Consider the following 15,061-nt stretch of genomic DNA (forward strand, 5'->3'; position numbering starts at 1 on the left):
AAAGGCCAAAAATGATTTCCCGTGAAATGTCTTAGCTGATTGTGATAATAGAGCTCCCAGGCTTTCCAATGACACCGCACATGTCAATTTATACTGTCTAATTTAGTCAAAAATCTACCTAAATCTAGATACAACGAGTCGCTGAAATGTATATGTTGAACAGTGCCATCTAGTGGTCAAATAGCGGAATTTTCTTTTAAGGTGGAATCGAAACCTAAGAAGCACCGCGGCGAATGTGGTGCCAAGTTCAGCGACGTGCCCGGGTCGCCCTGCGACCGACCGCCGGCATGCGCGGCCCGTTTAACGCGCCCGTAAAGCGGCTGATTTTGGTGCTTTTTTACGACGTTCCAAATTGGCATGAGTGGCGCGTAGTGTTGACGAGAAATGCCTCATTTTTTTTTTTTTTTTTTTATTTTCCCCGAAAACAGCCTCATTAGAGGTCAGCCGAGAGGAGCCGGCGAGCCCGCAGGAGCTGCCCGCTGCGGTCTCCCTCCTGCAAGGTGATTGTAAATGACAGACAGACATAATGCCGCGACTGCTAGCGACACCGAGCAGCGACACTTCCGGCAGTCGCAGCAAGTTTTTTTTTTTCTATTGAAATTATGACATTACAAACTCTAAAAGAGGATAATAAACACAGATCAAATGAAGTCCATCATATGAGTAAATGAAAACGTGGATAATGTAAAGGAAACAAAATAAATATAATTAAGAGGTGCATATAAAGTAAAAGAATAAGTGAATACGGCACTTAAACGCACATAATGGAGCATACGTACTGGTATTTTAAATTAAAATAACAAATAGCGCGCAAAGGTCGCAGCAAATGCCGCGACTGCTAGCGACACCGAGCATCAACACTTCCGGCAGTCGCAGCAATTGCCGCGACACTTCCGGCACCGAGCATCGACACTTGCGGCAGTCGCAGCAAATGCCGCGACGCTTCCGGCACCGAGCAGTGACACTTGCGGCAGTCGCAGCATATGCCGCGGCAGTCGCGGATCGGGTGCCACTGCCACAAATCGTGCCAGCCCCTACTGGGTAAATGATCATATAATGCGTTTCCGGCTACTTTTAATTTGGCATCCGGATGTTGACATCCGCTAACCGGAAACAGTTTGCCGCGGCAACGCTCAAATAGAGCGACGAAGAGAGCGCGAGAGGGATAGGGACAGTGTGACGGTAAACAGAAAACGAAACATTAAAGGAGTTTTAACTACAACTGGTCAAGGGCGCACACGGTACGTTCTTCTCTTTGCCCTGTATTTCTTTCCCTTTTTTTGTTAGCAAAATGTGCACTCGCGTTCTGCTTGTTTACGGCGTTGTCCTGTCTGTGTACCTGACTTGTGTGAGCACTGATTGCGCTGCTTGAAACGCTTCGGTTGTTTATTTTGCTTTAAATAAGTTGTAATTTGGGACTGAGCCACTGCGAAGGCCTGCTCTCATCATCTTCGCCCCCTCTCCCACGGAGTACATGGAACAAAAGGGAAGAGGTGAGGCGGGAAAAACTCTTCCCAACAGGTGTCCATAGGGGACTGAAGCTTGAAGACAAACGTTCCACATTAAACAAAGGAGGCTTAATTGTCAGGTGTTACTATTAAATTTTGTGAAATTATACAAAATAATATCCAGCTTCTTCCACAAATATTATTGACATAAATTATCCTGTTACATAGAGACCTACATTTTGACACTCTGACCTTTGACTCCTGACAAACCGGAAGTTAGCTACTTTCACTTGTTTGAAATCATCCACAATCACAGAACTCAACAACCGTGAAGGCTGCAAGTTTCAAACCTTTTGTATTACACAGACTAGACTGTCAGAAGATCAACGTAAAAAAAGAATGGTCCGGATGCGTTTCACCGTTTTCATTTTATAGCCCTTTAAAGTCGATTCGTTCGTCTCATCAAGCTCTACGTCGCGTACACTCCAATTTTTGGTGTGTGACAAACAGGAAGTGAGATATTTCCAGTTGTTTGAGATCGCCCCAACGGGAAAAAAAAGTCAGTTTTTCACTGACCACGCCTACACCGTTATTCACACCCCGGATTACTATACATATCTAGATTGCTGAAGCCCTTAGCTAAAAGATGATACCAATATCTTTCATGTAGTCGCCGAAATGGCTGAGTTCTAAGCTTAGGTGTCCTAGGTTGCAAAAGCGGAGCTAACTCTGCTCTTGCTAGTTGGGAGCCCTAACGCCTTTCTCTTTCTCTCCCTCTTTTTCAACACACACACAAATGGCTGCAATTCCCTTTAGGAAAGTTCTACAGGTGTCATTCAAACACCCAAGTGTTTGTCTCATCAAGGCCTATAATTTACATTTGACAGCCTCATCCAAAAAACAAACAAAACAAAAACTGGAGGTGAAAAATCTGCATCATTTGCAAAGACTTCTTTCAGAGTCAGCAGATGTCGGCGGAGGACGGGGGTCAATTGCAGGCGTCGGCAGAGGTCGGGGGTCGCGTCGGCCACGGCGGCTCAGTCCCGCAAACGCTGCTTGCAGCTTTAATTATTCTTGTATTGTTATTGAATTTTTTATGTGAATTATACTTGTGATTTATCATTATTTATTAATGTATTTGAATAAGAATTTTATTGTTGCAAGCACTCATCGAACCTTTTATTGTGTTGCAGTTTTCACGGTGTTCTTTGGTTGCATCACATTAAAATAAATGCACCTTACCAAACATCAGTACGAAGCATGGACTAACTAATTGACCAGCGGCAGTTACAGTGGTGATTATGCGGCCGGTGACACAGCGTCTGTAGTGCGGCTTTCACACATCTCACAACATCTCGCCTTTTGGTGCCCTGCATTCCTGTGAGGTGAGTGACTTGTGAAAGCGAGTTTGGATTGCAAAAAAAAGAGAAGGAGAAGATTGCTTTTGAATGTTTGTCGCCTTTTCGGGTGTTCACCCTTCCAGGAAGGGTCGTGGACAAACAGGGCCAGATCTTACCTGGGTTCTGAGGTTTCACTTTGTGAATCACACAAAAACAAACAGGATGTCTTGAAGTCAGACTGGGATTTTTCTTAATTGCTGGAAAATATTTCCGGCCCCTGAAAAGAAGCAGGAGTCATCAGCTGCATCAGACAGATCACATGTTATTGCAACAAACTCCCAGAACCTTTTACAGGGAAGCGCTGTCAGATCTCTGTAACCATGTCTGGATATTTACTTCCTGTCAGTGTTTTTGGCCTGTGAGTGATGGAGCCTGAGGCCTCCCACCTCCTCGTCCTCCTGCACCAACCCTGGCTCCCCGCCGACATTGGCGACCGCCGGCTGCTCACCAAGAGCTGGTTCGGGGAGACGGAGTACCAGATCCTCCTGACGGACCTGCAGTGCGTGTGGCAGGAGAGCATGGACACGGCGGCCATCCAGAGGAGGGCGCAAGTACATACCAGACGGGGACCAGCGCCGCCACAAGACGTTTTTGTCGGACGTCCGACTGAATTTTCCCTCTTCCCTCCCAGGAGCTGAACAGACGTCTGAGGGCGCCGGTCGGGGCTTTCTTTTCCCACCTGCGTGAGGTGGTCCGGCCCTGTCTCTCGGGAAGTGTGGGCGCGGCCGCCAGCGGCCAGGCCCAGATTTCCCTGGTGCACCAGGAGGATGGCAGCAGCATCAGCATCAAGCTGAAGAGCGAGCTGGCGGGACTTCCCTTCTACTGGGACTTCCACTGCACCCCTGCGCCCATCAACGTGGTGCGGCCCAGACCAGTTCAGAGTCCGAAATAGAATAAAATAGAACAAGATAGAATAGAATTCCTTTATTTATCCCACATTGGGGAAATTTGCATAATTATTGCAACATTATCGTGCAAAGACAAGAAAAAAATATAAGTATAAATAAGAGATTTACATCTCATGGACAGTTGGATTAAGTTCTTGACAACATATTGAAATAAAAAATATTCAGCAACAAATCTATAACATCATATATCAGTAGGGTTTTTTTTTCAGGTGTGCGCTCACCTGGTTCACCCCCTGCTGGCCATGAGCCACCTGCTGCAGCGGCAGACGGAGCAGCTGGGGGATCTGCTAGCGCGGAAGGATGCCGAAATCCTGGACTACAAGGAGAACGGGGCCACGCTCAGCAGAGGTACAGACACGCACGCACACACACACACACACACACACACACACAGTGGCAGTGTCTGATGATAATGTGTGCATTTGAACGCAGAGCGCCTGCAGACGAACGTTTTTGAGGAGCACGCCTACAGAGAGGAATTTATGGCAAAGGTCAGAGGTCACACACACGCACACACACACACACACACACACACACACACACACACACACACGCATGCACACATAACACCAGCAGCTACTGATATACATCCCATTTATTTTTACGTTTTCTGTACGAGGAAGCGTGTATGTGTATGTGGCGTTCCGGTGTGGAATTTCTCACCTGGATCGTCTTCCAAGGACCTGGTGTGTGTGTGTTCGGATGGACTTGGGGAATTTTTTGAAAGCGTGACTGTGTGTGTCCCTGTCCCACCCCCCACCCCCCGGACACCGCCCGCTTCAGTCTCTGACTCATTTAATTGAATCAGTTGTAATCGCAATTGTATCGTAATTTACAATTTTTCAACGTCTTACCGTTTACTTATTACTGTCTGTCCGTGCATCCCACGATGCACTGCTTTGGCTGGTCAGCCGACGACAAGTCTCGGGCCTCCGGTTGGCCAATCGCTACCGAGGAAGACGATCAAAGTCTTCTTACTTGCTGCAAATTCCACCAAGGTGCGACAAGGAAGGGGTGGTGGGTCCTGACCAAAGTCCAGCCTGAATTTAGGAGAAGAGAAGAAGAAAAAAAAAGTCTGGGAAAAAATATCTCCGGGATGCGTCAAAGGGAGGGTCGCATACTGGACGAGTGTGTGTGTGTGTTTGTCAAGGCGTTTGGCATGTGTGTGTGGTGTTTGTCTATCAGGGTAGGGCCTTTTCTCGTGTGTGTGTGTGTGTGTGTGTGTGTGTGTGTGTGTGTGTGTGTGTGTGTGTGTGTGTGTGTGTGTGTGTGTGTGTGTGTGTGTGTGTGTGTGTGTGTGTGTGTGTCGTCTGCATGGTAACAGGTCTGATTTCGATTCCTTTAACATCTCTGTATTGAATCCACCTGATCCCAACACTTGATGATGATGATGATGTTGAATGCGTAGTTTTTTTTGTTGACTTACGATGCTTGAAGAACATGGAAATACACGACAGGAAACGCATTCCAGTTGAATTTCTTCTTCTTTTTTGTCTCATATCGTCTTCTGTATTTTGCTGCAGCTCTGTTCTAGTCTTCCATGCAGCGCTGCCCCCTTCTGACCAAGTTGTGTTCGCTACAGCCTTGTAATTATCCACATTTATTGCCACCACCCCTTAATTGTGAAACCCCCCGCACCCTCAAAAAAGAAATCTTCACATCAGACAGAAACTAGTTGCAACAGCAACAACCTTCATTTTTTTTCAGCTTTCCATTATAAGCTAAGCTGACGTGGGAGGCCCTCGTGTGATCTGACTCAAGACCATTAAACTAATACGATTATTTACCTCAAATCTAAGTACATAAATGCCTCAGTAAACAGCCGGGACGGATCAGGCACAAGTCAGCCTCTGTGCGTCCCGCCAGTTATTTCTTCCTGCAGCAGCAGCAGCAGCAGCTCCTCCAGTCTTTGGGGTTATTTGCGTCGCCAGTGCCGACAGGGAGCAGACGGGTATCTGCTGAAATCGTGTGTGCGTGTGTGTGCGTGTGCGTGCGTGCGTGTGTGCGGACCACATCAAGGAGAACCCAGGCTCCACCTCCCGCATCCTCCTCTCTCCTCTTGGAGGGATGATGATGATGAAGGCAGGAGCTGGTGAGGGGGGCGGCTTTTATTTTCTGCTGTAGCTGCCTCACCTCCAGTCAGTCACCGCATAAACACCCCCGCTCAGCTCGGGTCAACATTGACACGAGTGGAATTAGCGCGCAACACACACGCACACACACACACATGCCGTCACAATCAAAACAGTCAAATTTATCATGTTGTCAATGGTTTTGTCCTTATATCTTGCATATTTCTGTACAAACACACTCTCTCTCTCTCTCTCTCTCTCACACACACGCACAGGTAAACACCAACACTGAGCCCTAAAAAGAGCAGCGGCATGCGTCACAGCCGGCTCTGTGTGGACGAGCAGACACTCTCCACTGTCAGGTCATGTGCTGCTGCTGCCGCCGCCGCATCCACCACACACACACACACACACACTTGGACTCAACCCTGGCTGAGGGTAACGCTGGTCACGGAGCTGTAGGATGAATAAAAACGTTCAAATCCATTCAGGATCACATCCTCCTTCCCCCTTCCAGGCCCTAAATTTGGTTTGTGTGTGTGTGTGTGTGTGTGTGTGTGTGTGTGTGTGTGTGTGTGTGTGTGTGTGTGTGTGTGTGTGTGTGTGTGTGTGTGTGTCAACGCTGACGCACGGCCCACAACGCTGGCATTCATCGGTGGCACAGCGTCACCGATGACAGCTCCAAATTGAATTGTCCCGGCCCAGGGAAACGTTTCCCACTTCCTGTTTCGTCGCGCAGCAGCAGTTTGAAACAAGGGAGAGAAAAAAAACAAAACAGAAAGGACGGACGGAAGGCAAACTAGGCACTTAGTGGCCGCATCTGACCAGAGCAGCCTCACTTCAGCCGCACCGCTGGAGCACATAATTGAGCCGTAACGTTGCCTTTCCTGCATTGTTGTTGCTGTTGTTGGCTTCCAAATCTGGCGTCTCGTCGTCATTTTGAGTTTTTCTTTCGGCTGCTTTTCGCAGCTGCTGAGCTTCAGGTTGAGACGATCGGGAACCGCGCATCTTCCCCTCGTCCGGCGTCTTCGTTTTCCAGTGTCCAATGTCCAGATACAGAAAGTGAAGCAGCAGGTTTGGTTAACGGCAATTGTGTTGCACTTCCCGGTTGGTTGGCCTCCCACAGAGGGATGAATCAGCTCAACAGAATGACCATGATGATCGAACTGAAGCCCCGCCCCCATGGTTGTTTTTCTTTATTCACTTCCTGGTCGGGCGTCACGTAAGCCTTCACGTAAGACGGAAAATGAGAGATTTATGGAAGGAGTCGTCGGCCTCTCCTGGGTCAATCATTGACCGGCTCTTTATCTCGCCTACCTGAGGAATTCAGGACCAGGGTGGTGAAGAGGCGGGTGGAGGAGTGGAGGAGGGGGTAGTGATGTTGTTGAACTTTGGAAAACACCAGAATAACATTTACCCTTTAAAATGTATTTTAAAACAGGCTGTCGCCGCTCTGTTGTGTTTTTCGCAGGAAAAGTTGAAGTTTTTCTCGTTGCGAGCGGCGAACCGGCACGATTTTCACTGTCCAGTCACAGCGTGTGTGCAAAAGGGAGATCCTCTGGTCTCCTCTCTTCTCCTCGTCTCCCGTCACTTGCACACAGTTTCCACAGGGTTGTTTCCTGCCGCCTCCTCTGTAATTAGGCCCTCTTGTGGCCTGGCTGCTCCCCATCTCCAGCAGCTGGCCGCCCGGCCGAGGGCCGCGGGCCCTGACCCTGGCCGAGGGCCCCCGGCGGCCGGCCGAGTGCTGCGGCGTCCCGCAAGGGCATCGGCGTCCTGCGAGCGATGCGGCGGCGGAGGGAGACACCGTGCTCGCTGGCCCCGCCCCTTCCTGTTCAGAGCGACTCAGTGCGAGATGATGCTCCCCTTTGGTTTTTTGCTTTTTTTCCTCCCAGTTTTTCACTCTGTTGCGGCACTTGTTCGCGCGCAACCAGCCAGTTCAGACCAGTTGGACCAGTTTACCCCCCCCCCCCCCCACACACACACACACACACACACACACACACACACACCTCGGACGTCCAAAGCAGGAGTCACCAACCTATTTGAACCTGAGAGCTACTTCGTGGATACTGAGTCATGTGAGGGGTGTCCAGTTGGCTCCACTCTCCTCAAATAACACATTTTCTCAGTTAGCCCTGAGTTATGCATGATTATTAATGATGCTGATGATGTGAAGACACTGAACACGTTCATGAGTTCTCAATGGTAATTTACATTGACTTTACAAGGTTGGATAAAAATACATTTTTGACGCATCTCGGTGCGTTGCAGGGAGCCACCTTCTGGTGTTGTTGGATGTCCAGGATGTCCAGGAGTCTGACACATCCCTAGAAAAGAGCCACAAAAATCAGGCTCTTCATTCATAATTGGAGCCTCTCTTGTGACGCACGCGGCCGAGTTGTGACCTCCAGCCCCCCGGCGGCTCTGTCTAACAGGGCAGTCGTGGTGGAGGAGGCGGGGAGAGAGGGAGGGGGAGCAGTGTGACCTCACGCGAAGGTGTGGGTGACGTCCGGGTGCGGCGTAGCGGAGCAAAGAGTTGATCAATGGTGAAATCATAGTGGTTTGGAGCCGGAGACTGATGCTGAAACGGTCTATCAGGAGTTTTGATTCATTGATTCATTGATTCAGTGATTCGTTCATCCGTTCAGCTGCCGCCCTGCAGCCTCTTGTCCGAGGTCACGACCCAGAGCGGCGTGGGGATACAGGGCATGGCGGCGTCACCTCTCAGTTTTGGGGTGGCGGGGGGGCAGGAAGTTGGAAGTTTGAAGTTGAGATGACGCTTTAGAAAAGGTTTGGAGGGAAGCTGGGGGGGAGGGAGGGAGGGTAAACATGAGGTCAGCGGCAGAGATTAGGATGTGAGAGTGTGAGACTGTCCGGCACCAGAGCGTCCACCTGAAAAACAACACGGCCGGCGGCGGCGGCGGCAGCTAAAAGCGGAGCTGTTTGCTCGCTAATAATAGAGACACACCGGCGGCTCTCATCACTTCTGCCCACACATGATGCCTGGCCCGGCCTCAGACCAGGCATCGGGTCGGTGGGGGGGGGGTTCAGGTGAGCATCCACTCCCTCTCCCCCTCCGCATGCTTGCTACCTCCTCTCTCACCCGCCGCGGGACTTTGTTCTCTCCGGAGACACGAGGGAGGGCAGGAGGAGGCGGAGCCTGGGCACTGTGAAACAGGCGAGAGGTCGTTGACCCCTCCCCGCCGCCCTCCCTCCCTCCCCTTGGCTGGCGTTCCACTCTGGTCAGCGGCGGCGGCGGCATGACAGTTGCGCCTTCGCCGCTCGTGTGCGCTCCCCCATTTTTATCCCCGAGAGACGGAGAGCGACGAGGGACAATCTTCCCGAGTTTTTTTTTTTTTTTACAGGAAAAATGTCAAAACCTCTCGCCGACTTTTCTTCTTTCTTCTTTTCAACACACTTCCTCCGAGCTGTCGCTGTTTTCTTTTTGTTTTGTTTTTTTGTGGCGTCGTCCTCAGTTGAAGGATGCTGGACTGGGCGAGGCGGCGGGATGGAGGTCACGTGATGCGCGGGAGCCTCGGGTTTCAGCGAGCGTCCGAGCCGGATCCAACAAATTGAGCGCGGCTGGTTCACATCAAATGATCCAAAGCGAAGCTTGGTCGGCGGCCAGAGATGGTGGAAGGGGCAGGGGTGGGGTACAAGGGCGGGGGGGTGTCACAGAGGTGAATAAAAAGGGGGAATAAGGTGGGCTTTCTGCTGCCCGCCCCCCCCCCGCCCCCCGCCCTCCGCGCCGGTGGCGGCACATTGGTTTCTCTGTGCCCGAAGCGGAACGAAGCCTCAGCCTCGGCGCGCGCGTTTATTTTTACGATATTTAAACAAACAGAATAACAAAAATAAATCAATGCGATGAAAACCTCCAAACCCCGCGCCCCACCGATCCGACCGGAGTGTGTTCAGCACCCCCCCCTCCCTGACAGCGAGCGGCAGACCACCAATTTCTCCCGGTCAATATTTGAGGAGCTAATTCGGAGAGTTTTTCCTCCGCCGTCTGAGAGGGGAGGGAGAGGGGAGGGAGAGGGGAAGGGGGGAGGGGAGGTGGGGTAGAACGGGGGGTGCTGGGAGGAGGCGGGGGATGGAGTGGGGGGCAGGGGGTCTGGGTGAACAGCGGCCGTTTTTCTGCGCCGTGCGTTTGCATAATGTCGCAGGAGTTTTACATGCGGCCTTATCTGCTGGCCCCAGAGTGTGCGTGCGTGCGTGCGTGCGTGCGTCAGTCGTTCCCGCTCCACCTGCGCTCAGCTGTGCCAATAATGCAGCTTTGATTGCGGCCTTATCGCAGTGCCGACATCACACCTCGGCAATGTGACCCCGGGCCGTAAAACAAACGCGCCTCTAGTGACTCAGGCTCCGCTCGCCTTCTCGTTTCTTTTTTCTTTCGGAATTCACTCGAAATCTTCCCAATTTCAAGCATTCGGGTGCTCTCAAAACGACGGGCGGCTCCCGCTGACCCAGTGGACCCCCGGTGGATTTGTGCATTCTTTTTTTTTAACGAGCAGATTCTTTGAGGTGGGGGGTTAATTTTTAATTTTAGAGCTGCGGTGCACCGAGTGTAAAATAATAAACGTGAGAAAGCACATTCAGCCGTCTCCCGGCAAGGCTCATAAACATTCGCTTGTCAGAAAGTTTAAACGAGGGAGACATTTTAAAAATTCAGATGTGCAGATCTATTTGAGAATTTCAAATTTGTTTGTCTACTTTGAATATGAGGTTTTCATTTTCTATAAGCTCTTTTCTTATATGGATGTTGGATAATTATATGAATGATTAGAATTAAAAAATGATTTTGCTGGATTATTTAAACTATTTTTTGTTTTGTTGGTTCAACAAATTTTTCAATTCTCAACACCAGAATTCTTTCTGATGTTTTCCTTCCTGGTGTCTCCCTCCTGCAGGTACTCCCTGGGCTGTGCAGCGGGCAGCCCGACGCTCTGAACTTCGACGGCGACCTGCAGCAGCTGTACACTGCCGTCGTGGTCGCCCAGGGAAACGCGCAAACACGCAAACGCAAACTGTCTGAGCAGGAGGACGAGCAGCAGGGGGAGGAGTCGGTCGCCGCCGTCGCCTCGACTCCAGGTTTGTTTGAGTTCAGGTGTCTGAACTTTTAATGGGCGTCGCCGGTTTCCAGAACATGAGCAGCATGGAGAGTCGGACGAGCTTCTTCTGATCTGCTCAAGTTATTGAAATTATTTTTAAAACGGCCCACCGCCGTGGTTTTCTTTGATGGCTCCTAGCGGCTTTTTAGATGGTTCCGTCAAACTTCAAGCAAACATGAGCGGCTTCACATGTCAGTGAACGCATCTTATTGGGTCAATGACGGTTTAGAACTTTTAAAAAAATATTTGACTTGGGTTAGTGGGTAAAAAAGCCTGGAAATGATTTTTGCAATAGCCGTAATGTTAATTATGAAGTGGCAGAAGTAAATATTGCTTAGTGTATTTTTCTATGTGTGAGCACCAGAGATATCGGCACCAATGCCTGTGGCGTTATATTTGTGCATCTATTTTGAGCGAGCGATTATATTTTCTGAGCACACAATTATAAATTTTGAGCGCATAAAACATATTTTGCAAGCAACAAATCGATTCTGAGCGCCTTAGATGAGTTTGCATGTTATGTTGATCCAAATGTTTGCTCACAAACTCTTTCCATGGTGCTCAAGCAGCCCACTTCACTCGCCCGCTTCCCCCCTCCTCCTCTCGCTCAAAACTCTCTCTGCGCGCTCGGGTTGTCTTCTCTGCACGCTCAACTAGCAATTGTGCCACAAAACTAATCAATCAGAGAGCTTATGGAAGTACACTCTGATTGGCTGTCTATCCACCAATGGAAATCACTAGTTACGTTTACCAGAGGGGAAAAAACAACAACAAAAAACAAAACAACAACCGAAGACGCTTGAATGAGACGGACACCGACCAGATAAAGACTTGACTCATCACAAACTTCGGTCAGTATTTTATTTGTTTTTTGTTATTATTTGTTTATCAGTTTATTTTAAGACCGTAGACAGTAGATTGTGTGACTGACGAATACTTTCCTCTCCGTCCGGGGCACTTTTAGATAATGTCAGGTGACAACAGCCACAACCACCACGACCACATGTAAGTAGTTTGTGTGGCCTTTCTTCTAAACTCTATCTCCTCTTTCTCTTGTAATGGGAAATATGTATTCTTGGGTTATTCTTTATTATGTTGTAGTATGTGTCATATGATCACTAGTAGCACGTGTAATCTGTTCGTTTCATAGTATAACCTTCTCGAGACATTCTCCTCGTGGTCCACCAGAGGAGGCTGTAAATGTGTCAGCTTGTGCTGATTCTCTGTGCTTTGTTTTCCTCTTCTTCCCTTCCTTATCTCTTCCCCTCCCAGTCCAGTGTATAAGAGACCTTCTTCCTCCTTTCCTCCTCTCACTCGCACTCCCATTTTACTGTGTTTTGTGCCTCGGAGCTCTGATCCCCTTTTTATTGTTTGTTCATTTAATTACTTATTATCCCAGTATTCCTGCATCGGCATCTTCGCTCTTTTCCACAACACTCTCCAACAGCACTTGCTGAGATGGGAGTTGATGGAGGGACTTCTGACCAAATTACAATCTGCGATAAACCAGCAACCACTGAATTTGGACTATTTAGAGATCTTGACTCGCCATCAAGTCATTCTCTTTGAGTCGTTCTCCGAACAAATGGGTGGTGTGTCAGAAATTACAGTTGCTTTGCAAAATCTCCTTCATGCATCTCAAAATTGGGATTGAGGTAGAAAAACTGAAGAAAGTAATCAGAAGTAAGAGCGGCGACTGACATTAAAACCACGGTAAATGGTTGTTGGCCTCAGGTTTAGCTGGCTATGTACCAAGCTAACGAAATAATTTGATCTTAAACTAATGACAGGCGTAGGCTAGTCAAAGGATTTGTCATTTAAACACTGAGAAAAATAGCTAACGGCTAGTTTATAAACATACAATGAATGCACACTAACGTAAAAAAGAAAAAAGAAAAAAAATAACTGAACAAATGTTACTGACACACGGTTTAAAAGAAAGGCCACACAAACTACTTGCATGTGGCCGTGGTGGTTGTGGCTGTTGTTCACCTGACATTATCTAAAAGTGCCCCGGACGGAGAGGAAAGTATTCGTCAGTCACACAATATCTACTGTCTTAAAATAAACTGATATATGATTTAATAAACAAATAAAATACTGACCGAAGTTTGTGATGAGTCAAGTCTTTATCTGGTCGGTGTCCGTCTCATTCAAGCGTCTTCGGTTGTTGTTTTGTTTTTTGTTGTTGTTTTTTCCCCTCTGGTAAACGTAACTAGTGATTTCATTGGTGGATAGACAGCCAATCAGAGTGTACTTCCATAAGCTCTCTGATTGATTAGTTTTGTGGCACAATTGCTAGTTGAGCGTGCAGAGAAGACAACCCGAGCGCGCAGAGAGAGTTTTGAGCGAGAGGAGGAGGGGGGAAGCGGGCGAGTGAAGTGGGCTGCTTGAGCACCATGGAAAGAGTTTGTGAGCGAACATTTGGATCAACATAACATGCAAACTCATATAAGGCGCTCGGAATCGATTTGTTGCTTGCAAAATATGTTTTATGCGGCTCAAAATTTATAATTGTGTGCTCAGAAAATATAATCGCTCGCTCAAAATAGACGCACAAATATAACGCCACAAATGCCGGGGTTGAGTGTCCCACTCATACTGGTAAAATCCAAAAGCACAACACAGATACCACTTGTACATGTACACATATGACAATATGACAAATTTGTGTTCACACTGCAGTGAAACTTGTGACCGTCACACAAGTTCCAGAAAAAAATCAAAGTAACTCTATTATGTGTAACGGCCTTATTAAGAACTCTGTATCAGTATCTGGGAGTGCAGAAATTCAACTTCTCGTACTCCACTCTGTGGTATCGCTGCATCACGATGTAATCACCGAGTCTCTTTTCCGTTAAGTCTCAGTCATTAGAACTTAAAGGGCACCAGACTGGTGGATTTTGCGCTCTGACTCTGACTCACCCGACGCATGAAAACGTATCGCACTCAGGTGAGTCAGCGGGCGGCCAGGCGGCGGCGGCGGCAGGTGAACGGCGGCAGGTGGACGTGGGCGGAGCCAAGGTGGAGGAAGGCCCGGCGGTCCGACAGGTAGGATTGGGACGATGACGGCCGGCTGATTCACGCGCGCGACGCCCTCACTTAGGCCTGATGAGTTCGTCATCCGAGCTGGAAGGGAGATTATGGGGGATTATTTTGGGAGGCGAGACGGATTCAGACTGCAGCAAGTCGTTGGGAAACCGTCGCATTTTCTGTTAAAAAAAAGGTGTTCTCTTTCTCTTTCTTTTTCTTGCTCCGTAGCCCGTCGCCTCCCAGGGACTCGCCTCCAAACCAAAGAAGAAGAAAGTGGTGGGACTGTTCAGATGAGCCTGACCAGTAGGACAATGACACGCCGACCAGTTGGGTTTTAGCTGGTCTGTTTTTAAAAGAATGGCTGGAAGAATGGATGATTGACTTTTCAGGGATTTTATGATGATTTTTTTTTCCCTTCAAGATTTCAATCGTTTTAAATACTCTCTTAGATGTGGATAGATCTTTTTTTAAATAAAGTCTGGATTTTTTGGGGGGGAAATAAAAAAACAATAAAATAATATTAGAATTGCACTGCCTCTTTTGGCCCATTATTTTACATGTAGTCCATACAACAGGTATGGACTACCATTCTGACCAATCAGATTTCTCTCTCCTCCGCTGCAGCCGCTTGCTCACAGTGTGAAGCCTCCGATTGGCGCTGCGACCATTGTAGGTGGAGTTTAGCTGAACTCCGTCCAAATCAAGTCGGGATTTTGCGACTTTTCCTCTTCATTGATTTTAAAAGCACCAACTCGCCACCACATTTAGTGATTTAGCTTAGCTACACTTGGGGGGGGTGAGAGGGGGGGCGTGTGAGTTCACGTCCCCATTCGGGTTTCAGAGTCCGGTGAGATGTTGACTCAAGGAGTTGCAGCATCTTGGGAATGCCATTGAAGCCCCGCGAGCCGAGAGACGCTCCGACCGTGTGTGTGTGTGTGTGTGTGTGTGTGTGTGTGTGTGTGTGGCATCGAGTTGCATCAACAGGCTTTACTTCCTGGAAGTGTTCCTTGTAAATCTGCAGTGCCACTGGAAGCGGAGGCTCCGTGCCGTCACTGCAAATGAGAAAGAGGAGCTCAGTCTGTCGGAATATGT

General features: G+C 48.7%; 2 protein-coding genes across 4 annotated transcripts in view; one reads left to right on the forward strand and one right to left on the reverse strand.

The window, feature by feature from the left end:
* The window catches only part of stat1a (signal transducer and activator of transcription 1a), a 106,764-nt gene that overhangs the window by 51,989 nt on the left and 39,714 nt on the right, over nt 1-15,061 (reverse strand). The gene's annotated exons all lie outside the window — the stretch shown is intronic.
* nhej1 (nonhomologous end-joining factor 1) lies at nt 258-14,498 on the forward strand. Of its 2 annotated transcripts, XM_076014700.1 has the most exons (10): nt 258-329; nt 429-500; nt 2,741-2,833; nt 3,195-3,399; nt 3,480-3,707; nt 3,966-4,104; nt 4,189-4,247; nt 10,736-10,916; nt 13,890-13,987; nt 14,198-14,498. In XM_076014700.1, the coding sequence occupies exons 4-10, from the start codon at nt 3,214-3,216 to the stop codon at nt 14,261-14,263; spliced, it is 957 nt and encodes a 318-aa protein (XP_075870815.1). In that variant the 5' UTR covers nt 258-329; nt 429-500; nt 2,741-2,833; nt 3,195-3,213; the 3' UTR covers nt 14,264-14,498. The 2 variants fall into 2 exon arrangements, with proteins under 2 accessions (XP_075870815.1, XP_075870816.1); XM_076014701.1 differs by lacking the exons at nt 258-329; nt 429-500 and adding an exon at nt 1,138-1,241 and having other exon boundaries at nt 2,642-2,833.

The sequence above is a fragment of the Nelusetta ayraudi genome, unplaced genomic scaffold, assembly GCF_046127955.1.
Source record: "Nelusetta ayraudi isolate G7.1 ecotype Tasmania unplaced genomic scaffold, CSIRO-AGI_Nayr_v1 ptg000006l, whole genome shotgun sequence".
NCBI lineage: Eukaryota > Metazoa > Chordata > Actinopteri > Tetraodontiformes > Monacanthidae > Nelusetta > Nelusetta ayraudi.